General features: G+C 36.6%; 1 protein-coding gene across 3 annotated transcripts in view; it reads right to left on the bottom strand.

Annotated features, from left to right (window-relative positions):
* SCAPER (S-phase cyclin A associated protein in the ER) overlaps positions 1-15,805 on the bottom strand; it is a 163,747-nt gene that overhangs the window by 92,829 nt on the left and 55,113 nt on the right. For all 3 annotated transcript variants that reach the window (XM_063346275.1, XM_063346276.1, XM_063346277.1), the window contains 3 exons: positions 14,100-14,181; positions 12,596-12,748; positions 11,556-11,663 (listed from right to left, as the gene is read on the bottom strand). In XM_063346275.1, the coding sequence (XP_063202345.1) occupies positions 11,556-11,663; positions 12,596-12,748; positions 14,100-14,181 (343 nt within the window). The remainder of the gene's footprint in view (positions 1-11,555; positions 11,664-12,595; positions 12,749-14,099; positions 14,182-15,805) is intronic.

Below are 15,805 nucleotides of genomic sequence, written 5' to 3'. Positions count from 1 at the left end.
TCGGCAGAAATCAGTGAGACGACGCCTTGTATCCCCTCAGCAGACATTCGTCTCTTTTTCCTAATCCTACCTGTGGTGTAGCAGATGACTCAAAGAGAACGACAGGGTTCAACAAGCACATTCATCTCTTGGCCCATGAGGGCCAAAAGAGGTCATGCTGTCAATAGCACACAGGGTGGTTTCAAACCATTTTGTTCACATGAACTTCGTGAACGATGTTTCTCAGAGTTCTCAGCTTTCACATGTGGCAGTTCGGATTAATATCAGGCTTCATATGCACAGCTCATTAAAGTCAGAGGAGAGTAATAACACCCTGTGTCACAAAAAGAGTCACTTTTTGAAGGTAGAGATCAAAGTGCAGGATTAGCACAGCAGGCAGATCTACACCACTCAGGTGTGAAACTAGTATAACGACGAGCTTGGTATTGAATGACAAGTGACACCCGAAGAGAGCTGCTGCTATATTATGCTTCAGAGCACTGTAAAAATGTTTATTCCCTACTAGTTATCCAAAAAAATAAAGGTTTTTAAATCCACTGAGTCACACTGAAGTACAGTATGTCCAATCCTTTAAATAATTCAATTCCTGAGTAACTTTACTTGCACAACCATTGGTTGGACAGGTTTAACGTACCAACAAAGTAATTGCTGTTAAGTGTATGAAAGTGAGTGAAGCCAGCGCAGTGTTTAGAAAGTAAACTTGTTTCATCTTCGGAATGCTTTTATTTCAGCAATAATGAAAATATTAAATTTCAGGTTTTTTAAATTTTTAATAAAGGTAATGCAGAGTAACCGGGTAACCTAGTCACTTCTTCCTGAAAGCCTTTTACTGTTTTTTATTAGTATTTTTATATAAGCAAACGCTAAATGCAGTAGGAATTACAAAGACTAATTTCCCCTCTCCATAGGGACATTCTGGGGTTTGTTTTTATGACAATGTGAAGGGCCATTACTGATTCTCCGCTATGCTGAGCACATGCTGACTGATAACCACTCAAATCCTCAGATATTAATAAACCATGAGATCTTTGGAGACTTTAGGCCATTATAAACGCAAAGCATTACTAAGTAAAGGCTCTTTTCTAATGAAAGGTTCTGTTATTAAGATCTGTATTCACACCTACCAAAAACTGGAGTTTCAGTTGCTATACTAGCAATCTCAATTTTAGCTGCACAAGTTCTCAAAAGCTTTGTTTTAAAGACTTACATACGACAAAAGACACATATATGACAAAACCAGCAACATTCTAACACAATACTTTTTTTCTCAGGACTAAAATACCACCAGCTGTAATGGTCATTACGCATCAGATTTCTGCCATCATTTTTCATACTTCGTAACTTATCCTTTAGTTGCACAGCTGAGATCAACTATGTGGCAAAATAAGGTATCAACTTTTATGAAGATGGCAGAATCCATTCCAGGGAGCAGTCAGTCTGTACTACACTGATGTACAGCTGCAAAATATGGAAACAAGAACTGACTGCCGATACATTTCTTCAGGATAACCTGTAAATATTCCTCTATATATTCTCAGATGGTGATGGCTCAGTGATGTGTTAGAGTAGAAATGCTCTTGTTATTTCTCTCCAGTGTTATTTACACGCATTCAGCAAAACTAAAGGTTGTTTTTAACAATCGCAAGGTACGCTGGACCTGCTTCTCAGCGGGAGACTGTCTCTTGCTGAAAAAGCTTACGAAACATGAAAGTAACCTGGTAAATACATACAATTTGATACTTAATGGCATTCTGTGTACACACATCTTGTCATTTAAGATCTTTAAAAATCAAGCCATATAAACCTCTAATAATTTTTATATAACACTGAAGGTATTTTTAGAACAACTGAAATAAATTTCCTGTACAAGCTTCAGTACTTCATTTACAAGCAAGGTGATACGAACCGACATTAAATGCACGTGTAAAACCACAGCCCCAGCAAAGCAGACAAGATAGAAATTAGATTATTCACAAAAAAGTCTTTGCCTTTCCTCTCTTCTCCCTCCACCCTCAACTGCTCTGCCTTTTATTCACTGAGAATCCTGAAGCTTTCCAAAAGCAACAGATGGGCCTCATCTACAAACTACATGAGGAATCCAGTTGCCAGAACCATTATAGCTAAAACTAATAAGGTCACCCATGAAGTCACATTCTTGCTGGTTACTGCCTAGTCCCATGCAGCTGCCTGAAAAACTACCCAGTTCATTTCCTATCTTGCAGTTGATAATTTTAGATGACTAAGCACTTCTAATAATCAAGTTTTTCTCTACACACTGGATTACACCCCTTTTTCTTATATGACTTATTTCTATTACAAGTACTAGGGCATTACTACCAACATTCTCTGAAACAAAGTAAGTTCTTCAGACTCCAGAACAAACATAATTGGAAAATTTTTCCGTGAAAAGTGTAGCAAATACTACAAAATGCTGAAATGCTATACAGTTGAGTACAGTCCACTTCAGTTTGGATGAGGAAAACCATACCATAAACTGGATTCTGAACCTTGGTAATCTATATAAAATACAACAGCTGGAGAATAAATTTCCTAATTGAAACTCTCTTCATACAATACCCATTCACAAGACCAATTCTCTTGACTAGCTCTCCCCATCTGATGTCCTGATTACAGCAACAACATCCATGTATCTGGCCTTGACAGACAAAATCTTGGATATGTAAGTATTTATCAAACCAGAAGACAACCACAAAATTATTTTCCTAGCCAATCTCTTTGACTATGACACTTTTGGCCCTCTGTATTACATATAAGCTACTACTCATTTCACTGCTCAGCAAATATTTATAGTAACACTATTAAATTGTGATGTAAAGTGTGCCAAACAGAATTCTTCCTAACAAAATCTCCTCATTCTAAAACTAGGAGTAAGCATAACCCAAATACTTATTTCCCTTTCCTTTCTTTTAAAGTAAGTGTCGCCTCTTTATGAATTCTGCCCGGGGCAGGACTGCACAGGTAGGACAATATTGCAGTAAAGCATCTGTATTCGCTCAAGCTGAGAAAAAAATCCCAGCCTGGCATTTGTTGCTGCAGGGCAGTCCTAACTTAAGATCCTCTGTTCTCTTGAGCACACGTTGCTCCTTGTTGGCTCCCACGAAGCACAATATCCCTCCGAACACGGGCAGTAACAGCCGGGGAAGGAAGGCTCTGAAAGTCCTCTGCTCTGAAGCCAGCCAGTCGCTGGCAGGAGCGGCCAGGATCATCACCTACTATATCAAGTATTTTCTGCCGCTTTCCATAAGCTCTGGAGCGTCCTGTGCTAGCACAAAGCAGCGCTGGAGGCAAATCCCACTGTCCGGCAACAGGCATGTAAAGGCCAGACCCTTCCAACCTATAGCCCCTTTTATACAATGTGGGACACGGTGCTTAATTAGCTACCTTGCCATTATGCACAAACTAACCAATTCATAGAAGAGGAAAACCCTTCTGGCTATTGGACTTTCCCACAAAAAAATGAGACAAAATGACCTTCTTGGAAGCCGAGAAGTTTATAGAGATTTTTTTTTCTCTATTATTTTTCATTTTCATTCCCTTCCGTATTTCTGGATTCTGGCCAGAACTGAAGCAGAAGTACCAGAATACCATACGACTGGTTATTCTTATTATTTTTGTATTCTTTCCAACCTTGAATCCTCAAGTTTGGGAAAAAAAAAAAAAAAAAAAGGCATTCTTATTAGTTTTCTAACCCAATTCTGCAGACCAAGGCAGTCTGAAAAATATCTGACTCTAGCTATTTATCTAAATTCCATCTTCAGAACTTCCCAACGCTTGTTTTTACTTGCCCTCTCATATCAGCATTAAAATAATAAACAGGAGGATAATTCTAAAGAAATACTTGTAATAGCTTATATCACATAATAACTGCTGTCATTCATTTACCATTTTAATAAAAAAAATTAATAGCAAACTGAGTATTTTATATAAACGTATGGTACATAAAGAATATATTCTAGCAAATCAATAGGTAACTATTCTGAAGCCTACATATATCTTTTGGATTAACATCTTTACCTGTTTCAAAATAAACAATATCCTGTAACTGCAGAAAATAATTTAAAAAATATTTTCAATATTTATTACGAATGTCAGGAATAACGGTTTCTCACTTGTATATAATCACTTAAGGGAGGTATTTGCCAAATTTTAAAGAAGTTTTTAAGGTTCAATACTAAATCATGTTACCACAGGAATATTTGTTCATGATTTTATTACATGTTTCAACAAAACTCCTCAGTATTTTATTTTTTTCCTCACAGTCCAGGACAATATTTAATATGGAAAACAGATGCTGAAGCAGACTGAGTTATATCAAATGTAAAATTCAATTTTCAACATTATAACCAATGACAGCTTGAAACACAAATGGTCATTAATGCTTAACGATAAAGAGATCAGATGTTTGTGGTCAAATACTGGTTTAATACCACAAGTGATGATCCACTCCAAAATATGGAGAAGATTCAAAATAAAGAAGGTATTTACCTGTTACCATTAGTAGGCGTTATTACAAGTGCTTCATATATGAAAAAACAAGTCATAAAAATAAAGGATATTCAAATATTGTTTTCTCAAAATCAAGATTTTAATTAGTCACATTTCTGTGCTAAAACGTAGTTTAGAAGATGAGTGTAAAGCATTAAAAACCTTTTATTATTCATTCAAAACTGAAGATTGACCTTTCATTGTAAAAGTAGTTTTTCCTTCACTTCTTGAATTTAATTAAGATTAAATTTTTTTAATGAGGGACTAATACTGCTTTTTAGTATGTCCAAACTAAGTACTATTTTTACTGCTATTACTAACTGCACTTTTAGTCACCTTGCTTGTCCGTAAATTCAATGATATGACAGCCTGCCACTAAAATGAATAGCAAATAATATTCTGAAATGGAGGTTTGGATATTTCTTGGGATTTTTAATATCATTCCTTTTCCCACTTGTCACTCCAAAATGTGAGAACAGAAGGCAACATAAAGCTGTTTCTTCCACAAGAATGAGAATTCTGCGTGCTGGACATTGAAAGCATCACTCTGCAGATTAGGGAAGAAAGCTGGAAGGCACTGACATTATCATCTGGCTGCAAGGGCGAGCAAGAGAAAGGGGGAAATGAGAGTGCACTTGGCCACTGCCAGCAGCAGTTTTTCTTACTAGCTGTGAATATTTAAGATATCCAAGCCAAAAGGAGGAAGGGTGCAGCTGTTGGCAATGATCTATCACAATTAAGGACACAGCCAATAAACAATTAATCATGTACATTTTTGCCAAGAAAAACAACACTTTATAATATATTAAAGGTAAGAAGCTCTTGCTGCGTAAAGTACAAAAAACTAGAATTGATCTATAGAGTACTGAGAGACCTTCTGCAAACTGCATCGTGGATTAAACTTTATAATGACATGATCGTGACAGCTTCTTCTAGGACAAGTGCGTTCCCAGCAGAATGACAAGCCCAGAGTTCCTGTGCTGAAAGGACCGCAGGTATCCAACAGACATGAAACATTCATAAACAAAAATGGACCACAGATGCTTGGCTTAAGTCCATCCCTCTAGCAACACACAACCCCTCTAAAAAAAAATCCTCCCTCCCTCAGGAAAAAATAATAGTAATAATAAAAAAAAATAATTTAAGTAAAGCAAACTCAACTGGAACCTCAGGCTTTATTGGGATGGGGAATTCTTGTTTGTAAGTGATTTACAGATTGCTTCCACTGAGTAATAGAGAAGAAAAATGGGCTACTGTTGGAAAAAATAATCAGATGCCAAGAAAAAAGAATGAATTTACAATGAAGTCTATATTCTGTAACTCTGTGGATAAAAGAAACGAGAATATTTTTCAATATGTGACCAAACCATATGTATCACTGTATCACCGAGAAATTATTAAGTATTATATACCACCAGAGCTGAGTCAAGACCATCTCCTTGTACTGTAACGGTCATAGTGGATCCTTCAAACAGTAACAGACATTTGAAAGAGACTGGAGTGCAAATATACACCAAAATAAGATCAAGGCTGCAGACCATAGGCACACAGAGATTGTAGTTCAAAAAAATCAGACCCATATGAAAGCCTTATTCCAGAGCCTTGAATAATCAAACACAAGAGAATAGCTTAAAACTGAATGCTAAGGATTTTCATTACTTAGAGTGAAAATCAGAATAAAGATGGCTAAAAACACACTTGGCGACACAAGCAGACATGTAACACATATAAATGTTCAAGAAGAAAAAAAGAGAACTATTGATCTTGCACAACAATTTTTGTAAGATCACACACCCACAGGTATAAATACCTCAAACTCCTCTTAGATGAAACGAAAAAACTGTTCATCTTTAGTGTCTTTATTTTCCATTTTGCTTAGTGATATCTTTTAGCTAGATTGCAAAAGGAGTTCATAGGACAGTATTCTTCATTTAAATGAAGGAACTTGAAAACACTCTGATTCAGAAAGGAAAACAAAAAGCATTTTCCCCAATACTGCTAAGGCTGAAACAATAAAACCATAATTACATAGAATTTAATTCTAATGAAAACATAGTGAATAAAAAAAAAATTAGCGAAGTCCGGGCATCACCATGTCTCTAGACAAAAAAGCTCCTTGTAAATACAGAACAAAAAAGAGGAAAGGTTAGGCATGAAAACATTCCCACATCTCTTTCCCTCAGTAATTTCCTCTGTACGGAATAATGGAAGCAGCACGCAACTTTGAGAAAACAGCTCGGTTTCTTAAAGAAAAACAACCCCTCACCCCAAAAAAGCTTTTAGAAATTCAAACTCCTATGAACATCAGCTTTGCTTGTGTGTTGTGCTACCTATAAACCTTCCATGGCTGGAACAGGGCTTGTAGCTGCCCTGCTCGGCTTTCTCCGGCAGCCTCTCACCACATCCTGGCAAAAGCGCCGTCCTGCCCGAGCAAGAGCGGCTGTACCAGGGGAACTTGCCAGCACAGTCACGCACCTTGTAAATCAGACCCCGCTGCAAATCTAGGCAGACCTATGCCAGAAAAGGCTTGCTCTGCAACCCCAGCCAACTTGACAACCCACGCTACAGAGCGCGCTTTAGGCACTGACAATCTGGGTTTGTTTTTTTTTTTTATAAAAGGAATGTGGGTGGGCTCAACCAACCGTGTCTTTCTATAAATCCTCACATTTTAATGCTGTCAATCTTCAGACAACAATCTCTTTGCTCCATCATGGGATTATATTTTCATTTGATCTAAATATGCCTCTAAGAAGCTCTTTGTTTTGTTTATATCATGACAACAGAGTTAGTTTTCCTCCCTAATAAAAAAAGCATTTTTCACATATGCAAACAAAGGTACATTAATACTCCTCCATCCTGATTTGGGATAAATAAAATTCTAGCGTGCACCTTATATAAATTAACCAAACCCCTGCCAAGTTATTTATTTTCTATGTTTTTTAGAAGTACTTACTAGAAACATTCATAGACTGCACAGAATTACATGGTTTATACTCTAAAGGTGCCTTTAAACCAGGGTATTTAAAAGACAGCAGACACTGCAAGAGCTACAACAACGGTCCAGAGGAAGCACGCTATAAGGATTACTGATGTCACGTGTATTTCTCAAAGCAACTAGGATAGACAAGAAAGGCAAGGGAAAAAGGGAAAGTAGAGGGACATAAAAATGAATAAATAATCCAAAAGCTACAGGTGGGAGCAAATGTCTACAGGGTCCCTGCAGAGACTCCTCAGGCTAATGAAATCACCACGAGTTGTCCCATGGCTTTCAGCAGGCATCTTTGCCGTGGTGGCCTTTGTGTCAGAAGCCCTTTGTGTCACACAGGCTCCGATTCAGCAAAACAATTAGTCATAACTTCAAACATCCTAATTGATTCCAGTGAAGTCAATGAAACCAAATTGCATACATTGTTTACATCTTTTGCTGAACCGAAGTAATATGAATATTAAGGGAGGTGACAGGAAATCAATAGCACAGAAAATAGCAATGTAAAAAGAAAGTGAAGCTGCAAGTTTGATGGAAGACGACATGCATTTAGGCAGGGATAAAAATGTAGACAGAACACTGTCACTGCACTGAAGATAATGGTGAAATGGCGTGGGACAGAGACAGCATTGCAAGTTTCATAAATCTAATGAAGGAAAGACAACTTTTAGGCTGAAGCCTACCTCACTGAAAGTGTTTTGCCATCTACATGAATGAATGTATTTGTAAGAGACTGGACAAAAGAAAAGTTAAAACGGAAGTAAAAAATGTGAATAGAACTTACTTTGTTTTCATATGATAACCACTGTTTCAAAATCAATAGATTTTTGCTCTAAGAGAAACTTACATCCTTTTCAGCTGGAGAGTAACAAATACCCAAATGAAGAAAACCCAAAAAGCGGAGATGAAGTGAAGCTGTCGTACAATCTTAAAAGTAACTTCATATGTTTCATTTTTAGTATCTTAATTCAAAACAAAACTATTTTCTTTGTGAGTTTCACCAAATTATCACATTTACAAGTGAATTTACTTTATTGATTAAACATCTAATACTAGCTATCATCTCTTGCACAACGGAAGTGGAAAACTGCTCCAACACAAAGTCTACTTTTACCTCTGAAAACATTTGTAAAATTACAGAACCTATAGATGCTACAGTAAAGAGGAAAAACCGAGGGTATAATTGTTTCTTTTTAGACCTGGCAAGATCAACTACCAGCATCCACCTGGCCCAGGGAAATTAGTGTCATTTGACACAGCTTTTAACTTTTTGCTTACAGTCAAATCAACCCACAAAAATCCTTACTCTACAAAGAGATATTATACAAACACTTACTTAAATCAGTTTCCAAGGTCTTAAGAAGATACTTAAATTTTACCTTCTGTGGTACTGATGTGGTCAGAATAAACATATTTCAAGTCCTTCTGTGATTTCTCAAGTAATAATAAAGAAATTCTATGGTCAGATTACAATTTAAAAAAAGCTTCCTTTCTAGGCAGCTACCTATTTTACTTAACAGGCTTAACACAAAATGAGTCAAAGATCAAGAGTAAGTTATCTGAGGTGTCAAGTGCATAAGGTTAAAGGTGAAATTTTATTAGGTCAAAGGTGATATAAATAAAATCTTTTATGTCAAAGAAGAAGGGTCACAGACAAGATGTATATAATCTAAAGACATCACAGATGACAAGTAATAACTTTAAGTAGTACAAGTGTGTTCTTACTACAGATACCTTCTCTGACTAAAAAATTGGAAACAGTGATGAATAAGTAACTATGAATATTTTAATGTTTCCCTGGAATACAGTTTTACTTCTATATAATACTTCAGAAATTTTTTCTTAAGTATTTCAAAACTTAACTAAAGTTACTGAATGCTTTAGTTAAGGGGGAAGCAAAGTTTGGCGTTAACCATGCATGCTGAATAAAGAGGTACACAAAGGAGATTGCTCTGATAAATAAAATTGCTTTTCTACTTTACAGTGACCGTATCTCTAGCATGTATATCTTATTACTGCCCTTTGAAAAAAGAAAACCAGAGGGGGCCCCAGGCCAAGGAAATTTCTGATTACAATAGTATAGTTCAGAATTGTATACTCGGACTAATTAAAATATAGCTATAAATAATATATTAAATATCTAACAATGGAAGTATCCGTGTGTTGCCAGTATGCCAAATACTATGCACCATCTTGATTAAGGATATTTAAATCTGCCGTTGTAATCATCAAGCTGTTCATTCAGTTAAAACTGTTCTCTGCTTTTGCTCCTGCACTAAGCACGCATTCAAGAAATCCCATACATTTAACCTTAATCTTGATCTTAAGTTCACATTAAAATGTTTTGCTGAAAAACACTGGATTTAAGCATATGAAGTTGTACACCACAAAAATCAAGATATCTGTGCCCTCTAGTGGAACTTCTTTTTCACCAACTGGGCACAAATGCAGCTGTTATAACGGGATCCCTTTTTCTGGAAGCCAGGACTGTTAAACTATCAAACTAGATGTTGTGAATAGTGTATAACACCCAGTCAAAAAAAAAAAAAAAAAAAAAAAAATCTAGTTCACTGGTTTCCTCCATAGTCATCTGAGACAGCTGCCCAGCAAGAACCACAGTTCAGTCATCAGTGACCAGAGAGACACAAGCAAAGCCTAGATAAAGAAAATGTCAATATTATAGATTACCCACACTTTGGTGCGTGTACCAACAGGAAAGATTCTGGGAAATCTCACAGCTTACATTCCTAGGAAAACAGATGCAGTATAAAGCCTTCTCCCATATATCCAGTTAGGTAAACCTGGCATCTAAAACCAAATCCAAAACCACAGAACTCCCACTAACCACTGTGAAAGAGGAAAAAAGGAACTGAAAAAACAGTTTATGTACTTCTGTTACAGTGAGGAAGGGGCAGGCAAACTGCAACTCTGCAAAAAACTTATTCCTCCAGACTACTGTATCCCTTCAATTTTCTTTTCCTGTTTTTCCCCGTGATAACCAACTCTGTAGATTTCAGTATCTCAGAGACTTAACTTTCCAAAGCTTTTGAAAAAGGAAATGAAAAGATGTTACTACTGAATGTAAGAAGCTGAAAACAAAGAGAAAATTTCAACAAATAAAAATAGTAACAAGAACTGTGACGGAAAGAAGGAGAAGGAGACAAAAATTAGATGTACTGTGCAGCATCATTTAAATCAGCTTGGCTGCAAACAGATTTTTGAACACAATGAATTTAGGTCTGAATCAGCTCTGGAGAATTGGCTTGTACAGTATTTCTTCCTAACATCTGACAGGAATAATACATGGGCATTCACAAATTTTTTTGGATAAGACAGAACTCGAAGTCTGACTGTTACAATTTGTCTCACAGAAAAGGCCTTGACTTGATACTGTAGGTCAATTCAGGCAGCAGCAACAAGAAATTAAATCAGACAACCATTCACAAGTCTCTTCAAAACAGCATCATTTCTTAATTTAATATACAATGTCCTCAATGCTTCCTAAAAATCACCCTAAGTGACAATTCTTCTAAAGAGACTACCGAAAAACTAGGTATTGTTTTTTCTAGCAATGCTAATACTTGCAAAGTGTTTCCAATCTTACATTTTAAAGTAATTTAGCACTACAATTTTCAGTATTATTGACCTTGATGCACAGGATAGCACATCTGATAACCTAAAAACGGACTAAGATATTTTAAGCAACAGGAAGGAACAACAACAACAAAGTAAACCAAAATGCAGACACTTACAACACATCAGATTTTTACAATGAAAAGATAAATATAGTGAGATGAAAAACACCCCTGGATGAATAGAAAAGCAACTACTCACATTTTACACACTATTTCAAATGGCAATTGCCTGAAGCATTTGAGTCCGCTGTTTGTTTCGTTCCTTTTCATTGGTAGTCCATATTCAAAAAGGCACTACTATTCCCATGCTAATACAAATATTCTTGTTCAACTCCTTTACAAGAATTTTCAAGACCTTCTTAGGCTACTCAGCTGGATGACGTTTAAAACTAGAGGTAATATAGAAAAAAAAATATTACAAAACTTACCACTTCTTCATCTGAAAGCTCTCGGCCCTGTATACTGCTGTTTTCTCTCACAGCTTGTTGGTGTTTTTTCCCTTTGATGTGGCTAAAAAGATATACTTCTGACGAAATCTGTAATGACAAGGACTTAATAGTAATCTTTTTCCTCGATAATTCCGTAATCTATAAATAACAGTATTTTAAACAGAATATAATATATGTCAAATTGTCAGGAGTATGTTCAGAATTTCAAGCACAGTACATTATTTCTCAGCCTAATTTACATAAACATCTTTTACGCAGACCTAGGAGTAAATTAGATAATTAGATACTATACTGGTAGCCAGCAGTATAATAAGAGATTAAAAAAAATCTTGGCTTCTCATCTCATTTTGACACCAATCTAACTTCATGTATTGGACTTTCATTCTGAAATGCATGCTCAGTGAATATACAAGACTCCCGTCTGCCAAACCTGAGTTTCTGTTCCAGCACTGCCTGAAGTGATCCCGTGCAATCTTGTTTAATTCAGCAATTGAAGAGAAACCATGCTTACCAGGATATAAGGCTTTATTCAATAACACATACTCTTTCAAATCAATAAAACCAGTTATCAACAAGAACAGATCTCCCTCCTTCCTACTCAGGGACTGTATGGCTTCCTCTTCTCCACCATTCCTGGGACACATGGAACAGTGGACACAAGAAGAGATACCCTGGTGAGATCAGAGGTCTGCCCAGCAAAGTACCTGGCTTCCATCAGTGACCAAAAAAGCAAACCAACAGTCAAAGTGAACACCAGTTCTCCCCTTAAACACTTTTAAGCCTCCAACCAAACTCAGCTCAAGAACTTCTCGAGATTGATGTGGTTCCTCTGTGTCTAGTAGCCTTCAGTGAATTTCAGTCTGATTTAGAGACAGAACAATCCAAAAATTCCAAAAAAGAATCCAAAAATCCGCACATTACAAGAGCGTGCAGTACTCTCATCTGTGAATGAAGCGTAATTTGTAGCTTCCAGGCTTAGGTTGGCCTTGCAATTCTGACATTCCCTCGACGCAACTTACCATTACGTTGCATAATGAGCACTGTTTTTTTCGTTCGTACGGGGTAAGTTTTGGTGCATAATCAGTATTAGCATGTCTTCCACTACTTAACTCTGCTGCTTTCTCTTTTCTTTGTTCAATTTGTTCCATGTGCCTTCTAATACTTTCATCATGCTGAATGGAAAATAATCAAAGCAACAGAGAAAAAGCACATCGAATTACAGCAAAGGGAATTAAACTGTGCAAAGAAATGTTGGGAATTACCAAAAATTGTACAGTTAAGATGAACTTCTGTTAAACTGAAACGATTTATTTCTGAAAGGCATTCAAAGTCACCAAACACCATAGACATTTTAACATTTTACTACGATTTAAAAATCAATAAGCACTATTTTTGTTTTATAGGTAATTATCAGTTAATAATCTGCTGCAAATCCTTCTGTAAACGTTTTTGTAACATTTAACATCTCAGTTCTGGTTTTGGTCCTAATGAAACACTCTAGTATAGAATACAAGCTCCACTTCCAATTCTACAAATGTGTAGCTTATGTAGTGCTGTTTTCACTGACTGATATGAAATCATAAAGTACAAATTGAAGTAAAATAAATTACTTGTTATTTATCTGCAGTAGCAGGCACGGTTCACTGGATTCTTTCAGAGGGTCTTCATACCTAACCCTCATGAGAATGGAACAAACTCTCAACTATTATTTAAAATCAGACGATGGGGTATGAACCTGAATTTAATAACAAATCTGCACTTTACAGGACAAGTAAATGTAGCTGTGGTGCTTCAGACTGGGACTGTAGCAAAGAATAACAGTGAAATTAAAAATTATTTGTACATATACATAAACCATCCTAGAATAAAAATTTACATAATTTATCATTAATTAAAACTTTGATACATGGTTCTACCTCAGAACCTTAAAAATATAATTTATGATTTTAGAAGTCTTTGCATCTGAAAAATAGTGGATATCTCTTCAAAATTTCTAATACCTTCGTTCTCCACTGGACAGTCAATTCAGCTGAACAGGTGAACTACAAGGGGCTCGATGCTTATGCTTATTTTATGAAATAACTGGAGCCCTTCATGAAACAACAGGAAATAAAATGCCACACTTGACACAGCATCAATTTCCATACTTAGATAGCACCTGTTTGGTGAACTGTCTTCACAAAACAGTTGGATAGTTTTTACGGATTGATTTTCCTCATGATTTAATTCAAAATTACTCTGACTTCTCTTGGAAAGTACAATTTTACATTTTCTCATGTTGCAAGCTTTGAAATTAATGAATTCCATAGGGCTTTCCAAACTACACAATGTATGTTATACAGCGAGGTCCGCTTCTTAATGCCAGAGTTTAAATAAAATTCTCCTGTAAAGTTGCATAATTCAGGCCACTGTACAGGGAGTGCACTGTAACACCTTCGCATATATAAAGCATATATACAGAAAATAGTTTTGCAGAAATTCTATATTGCTGATGTGTTTTTCAACTAAAGCATCTTTTTATACCTTCAGTTGAATCTTCTTCTGTAGTTCTTCCATGGCTTCTTGTTGAGCTGCAGTAAGAGCTGCCAACCTCTCTTCTCGATCTCTGACCAAAAGATAATAAATATAGGGAAAACTTGTAATCATGTCAAGCATGCATAATGACTAATTTATTCTTGAAATGGAGAACCAGCACCCCAAAAAATGAAGCTGAGGTGGCTCAGCAGAAAAGACAGACAACAAAAAGCAACTTAGTTAACAGAGAATACAGATGCTTTAACTTCAATGACTTAATCAAGGCAGACACTTGAGCCTCTGTAGCAGAACCTGGATCATACCTCAGTCCAAACCAGAGCAATGACAGCCAACACGATGCTACAAGATAGTGACGAATGTGATACCCTGCCACCACTAGCATTCTTCAGCCAATGGCTACAGTCAGTGAACCGAAGGGGAGGAATACAATGGCAAATGGAAGAAAAACCATACAGCAATGAGGGCAGAGTGTTTTGTAAAAATGATGATCAGTGGAAGCTTGAATTTATAAATATATCTATGAAACTCTGACCAACATCGAATGATACAGTCATGATGCTCTAGAATATTGCAATTCTAAATGTTCAAGACACCAAAGGATAGCAAAGCATTAGGCATTTATCTTACTGTCATCATCTGTACACAACTGCAGTCAGGACCTGTTTTCCTCACTGAACCTGTCTGCCCTACGTTCCCGTTCCAAAAACTGAATCACACCTCACGCTTCAGTTGTCCTCTTAACTTTTAGCAACTCTCCTTCCCCTCCCCAGCAAAGTGCCAAAGCACAGCTAACGTGGATGTCAGTAAGAGCCTGTGAATGCCCGAAGCATCACCCTACTGAAGAGATTAAGATTATATTTTTCTGTCTGAGAAAAGCAGAGGAGGTATAACTTGATCTGTTACTGTGACTATTAAGCAGAAACCTGCAGATAACAGTTTCATCAAGAACAACTTACTAGTGATCAGCAAACCAAGGGAGCTATTAAACCCTAAAACGGCAGAAATTCAGCTACTCGGGCTGTTCGTACAAAAAGAACTGAGATGAAACACTTCTGGAAGTCTGGCGGCTGTGAAGGGCCAAAAGTAGTAACAGAAGTTTTGCATAAAACTGAGCAATGAAGTTATTCACAGCTGTTAGCCATCTTTTTAAAAGGCATTCCAAAATTAAAGCAGTTTGAGTGACAAAACTAGAAAAGATAACATATGAATATTATCCAAACTGCAGTGGTTTCTGGTTTGTGTGGATTTCTGTTTGTTCAGTTTTTTTAAACGGAAAACTCACAGAAAAACAAAGACATTTCAGTAAAAGTAGAAGGCTCAGATAAAGTAACATTTTCAAACAAAAAGACACAGAAAATACAAAAGCACATACGAAAGAAGCCGGGGGAGGAAGCAAGTCTAACGATAAACACTACACACAATTGTTCTTTCAGAAAGTATAAGTGAACTCTTCCAGTCACCATGGGTGTGGAGGGGGGTGAGGAAGAGATGATGGATGAGAAGCATTAGGTAGTTTATGTGCTATCTCCCCTGAGGTATATAAAGAAAGACTGAAGTACAGTCTTTGTTTGTGTTTTAAAGAGCTCCTGACTCACACCGTGAGCTGAAACAAATCACAACCAATACATGACCCAAACCCAAAGCTTATTTTAGCTATTTCTTTCAGTATGCTTTTTTACACATTTGTTTAATCC

The sequence above is a fragment of the Chroicocephalus ridibundus genome, chromosome 9, assembly GCF_963924245.1.
Source record: "Chroicocephalus ridibundus chromosome 9, bChrRid1.1, whole genome shotgun sequence".
In the NCBI taxonomy this organism is placed as follows: Eukaryota; Metazoa; Chordata; class Aves; order Charadriiformes; family Laridae; genus Chroicocephalus; species Chroicocephalus ridibundus.
The sequence above is the reverse complement of the archived record's forward strand: the minus strand, read 5'-3'. Positions and strand labels throughout refer to the sequence as shown.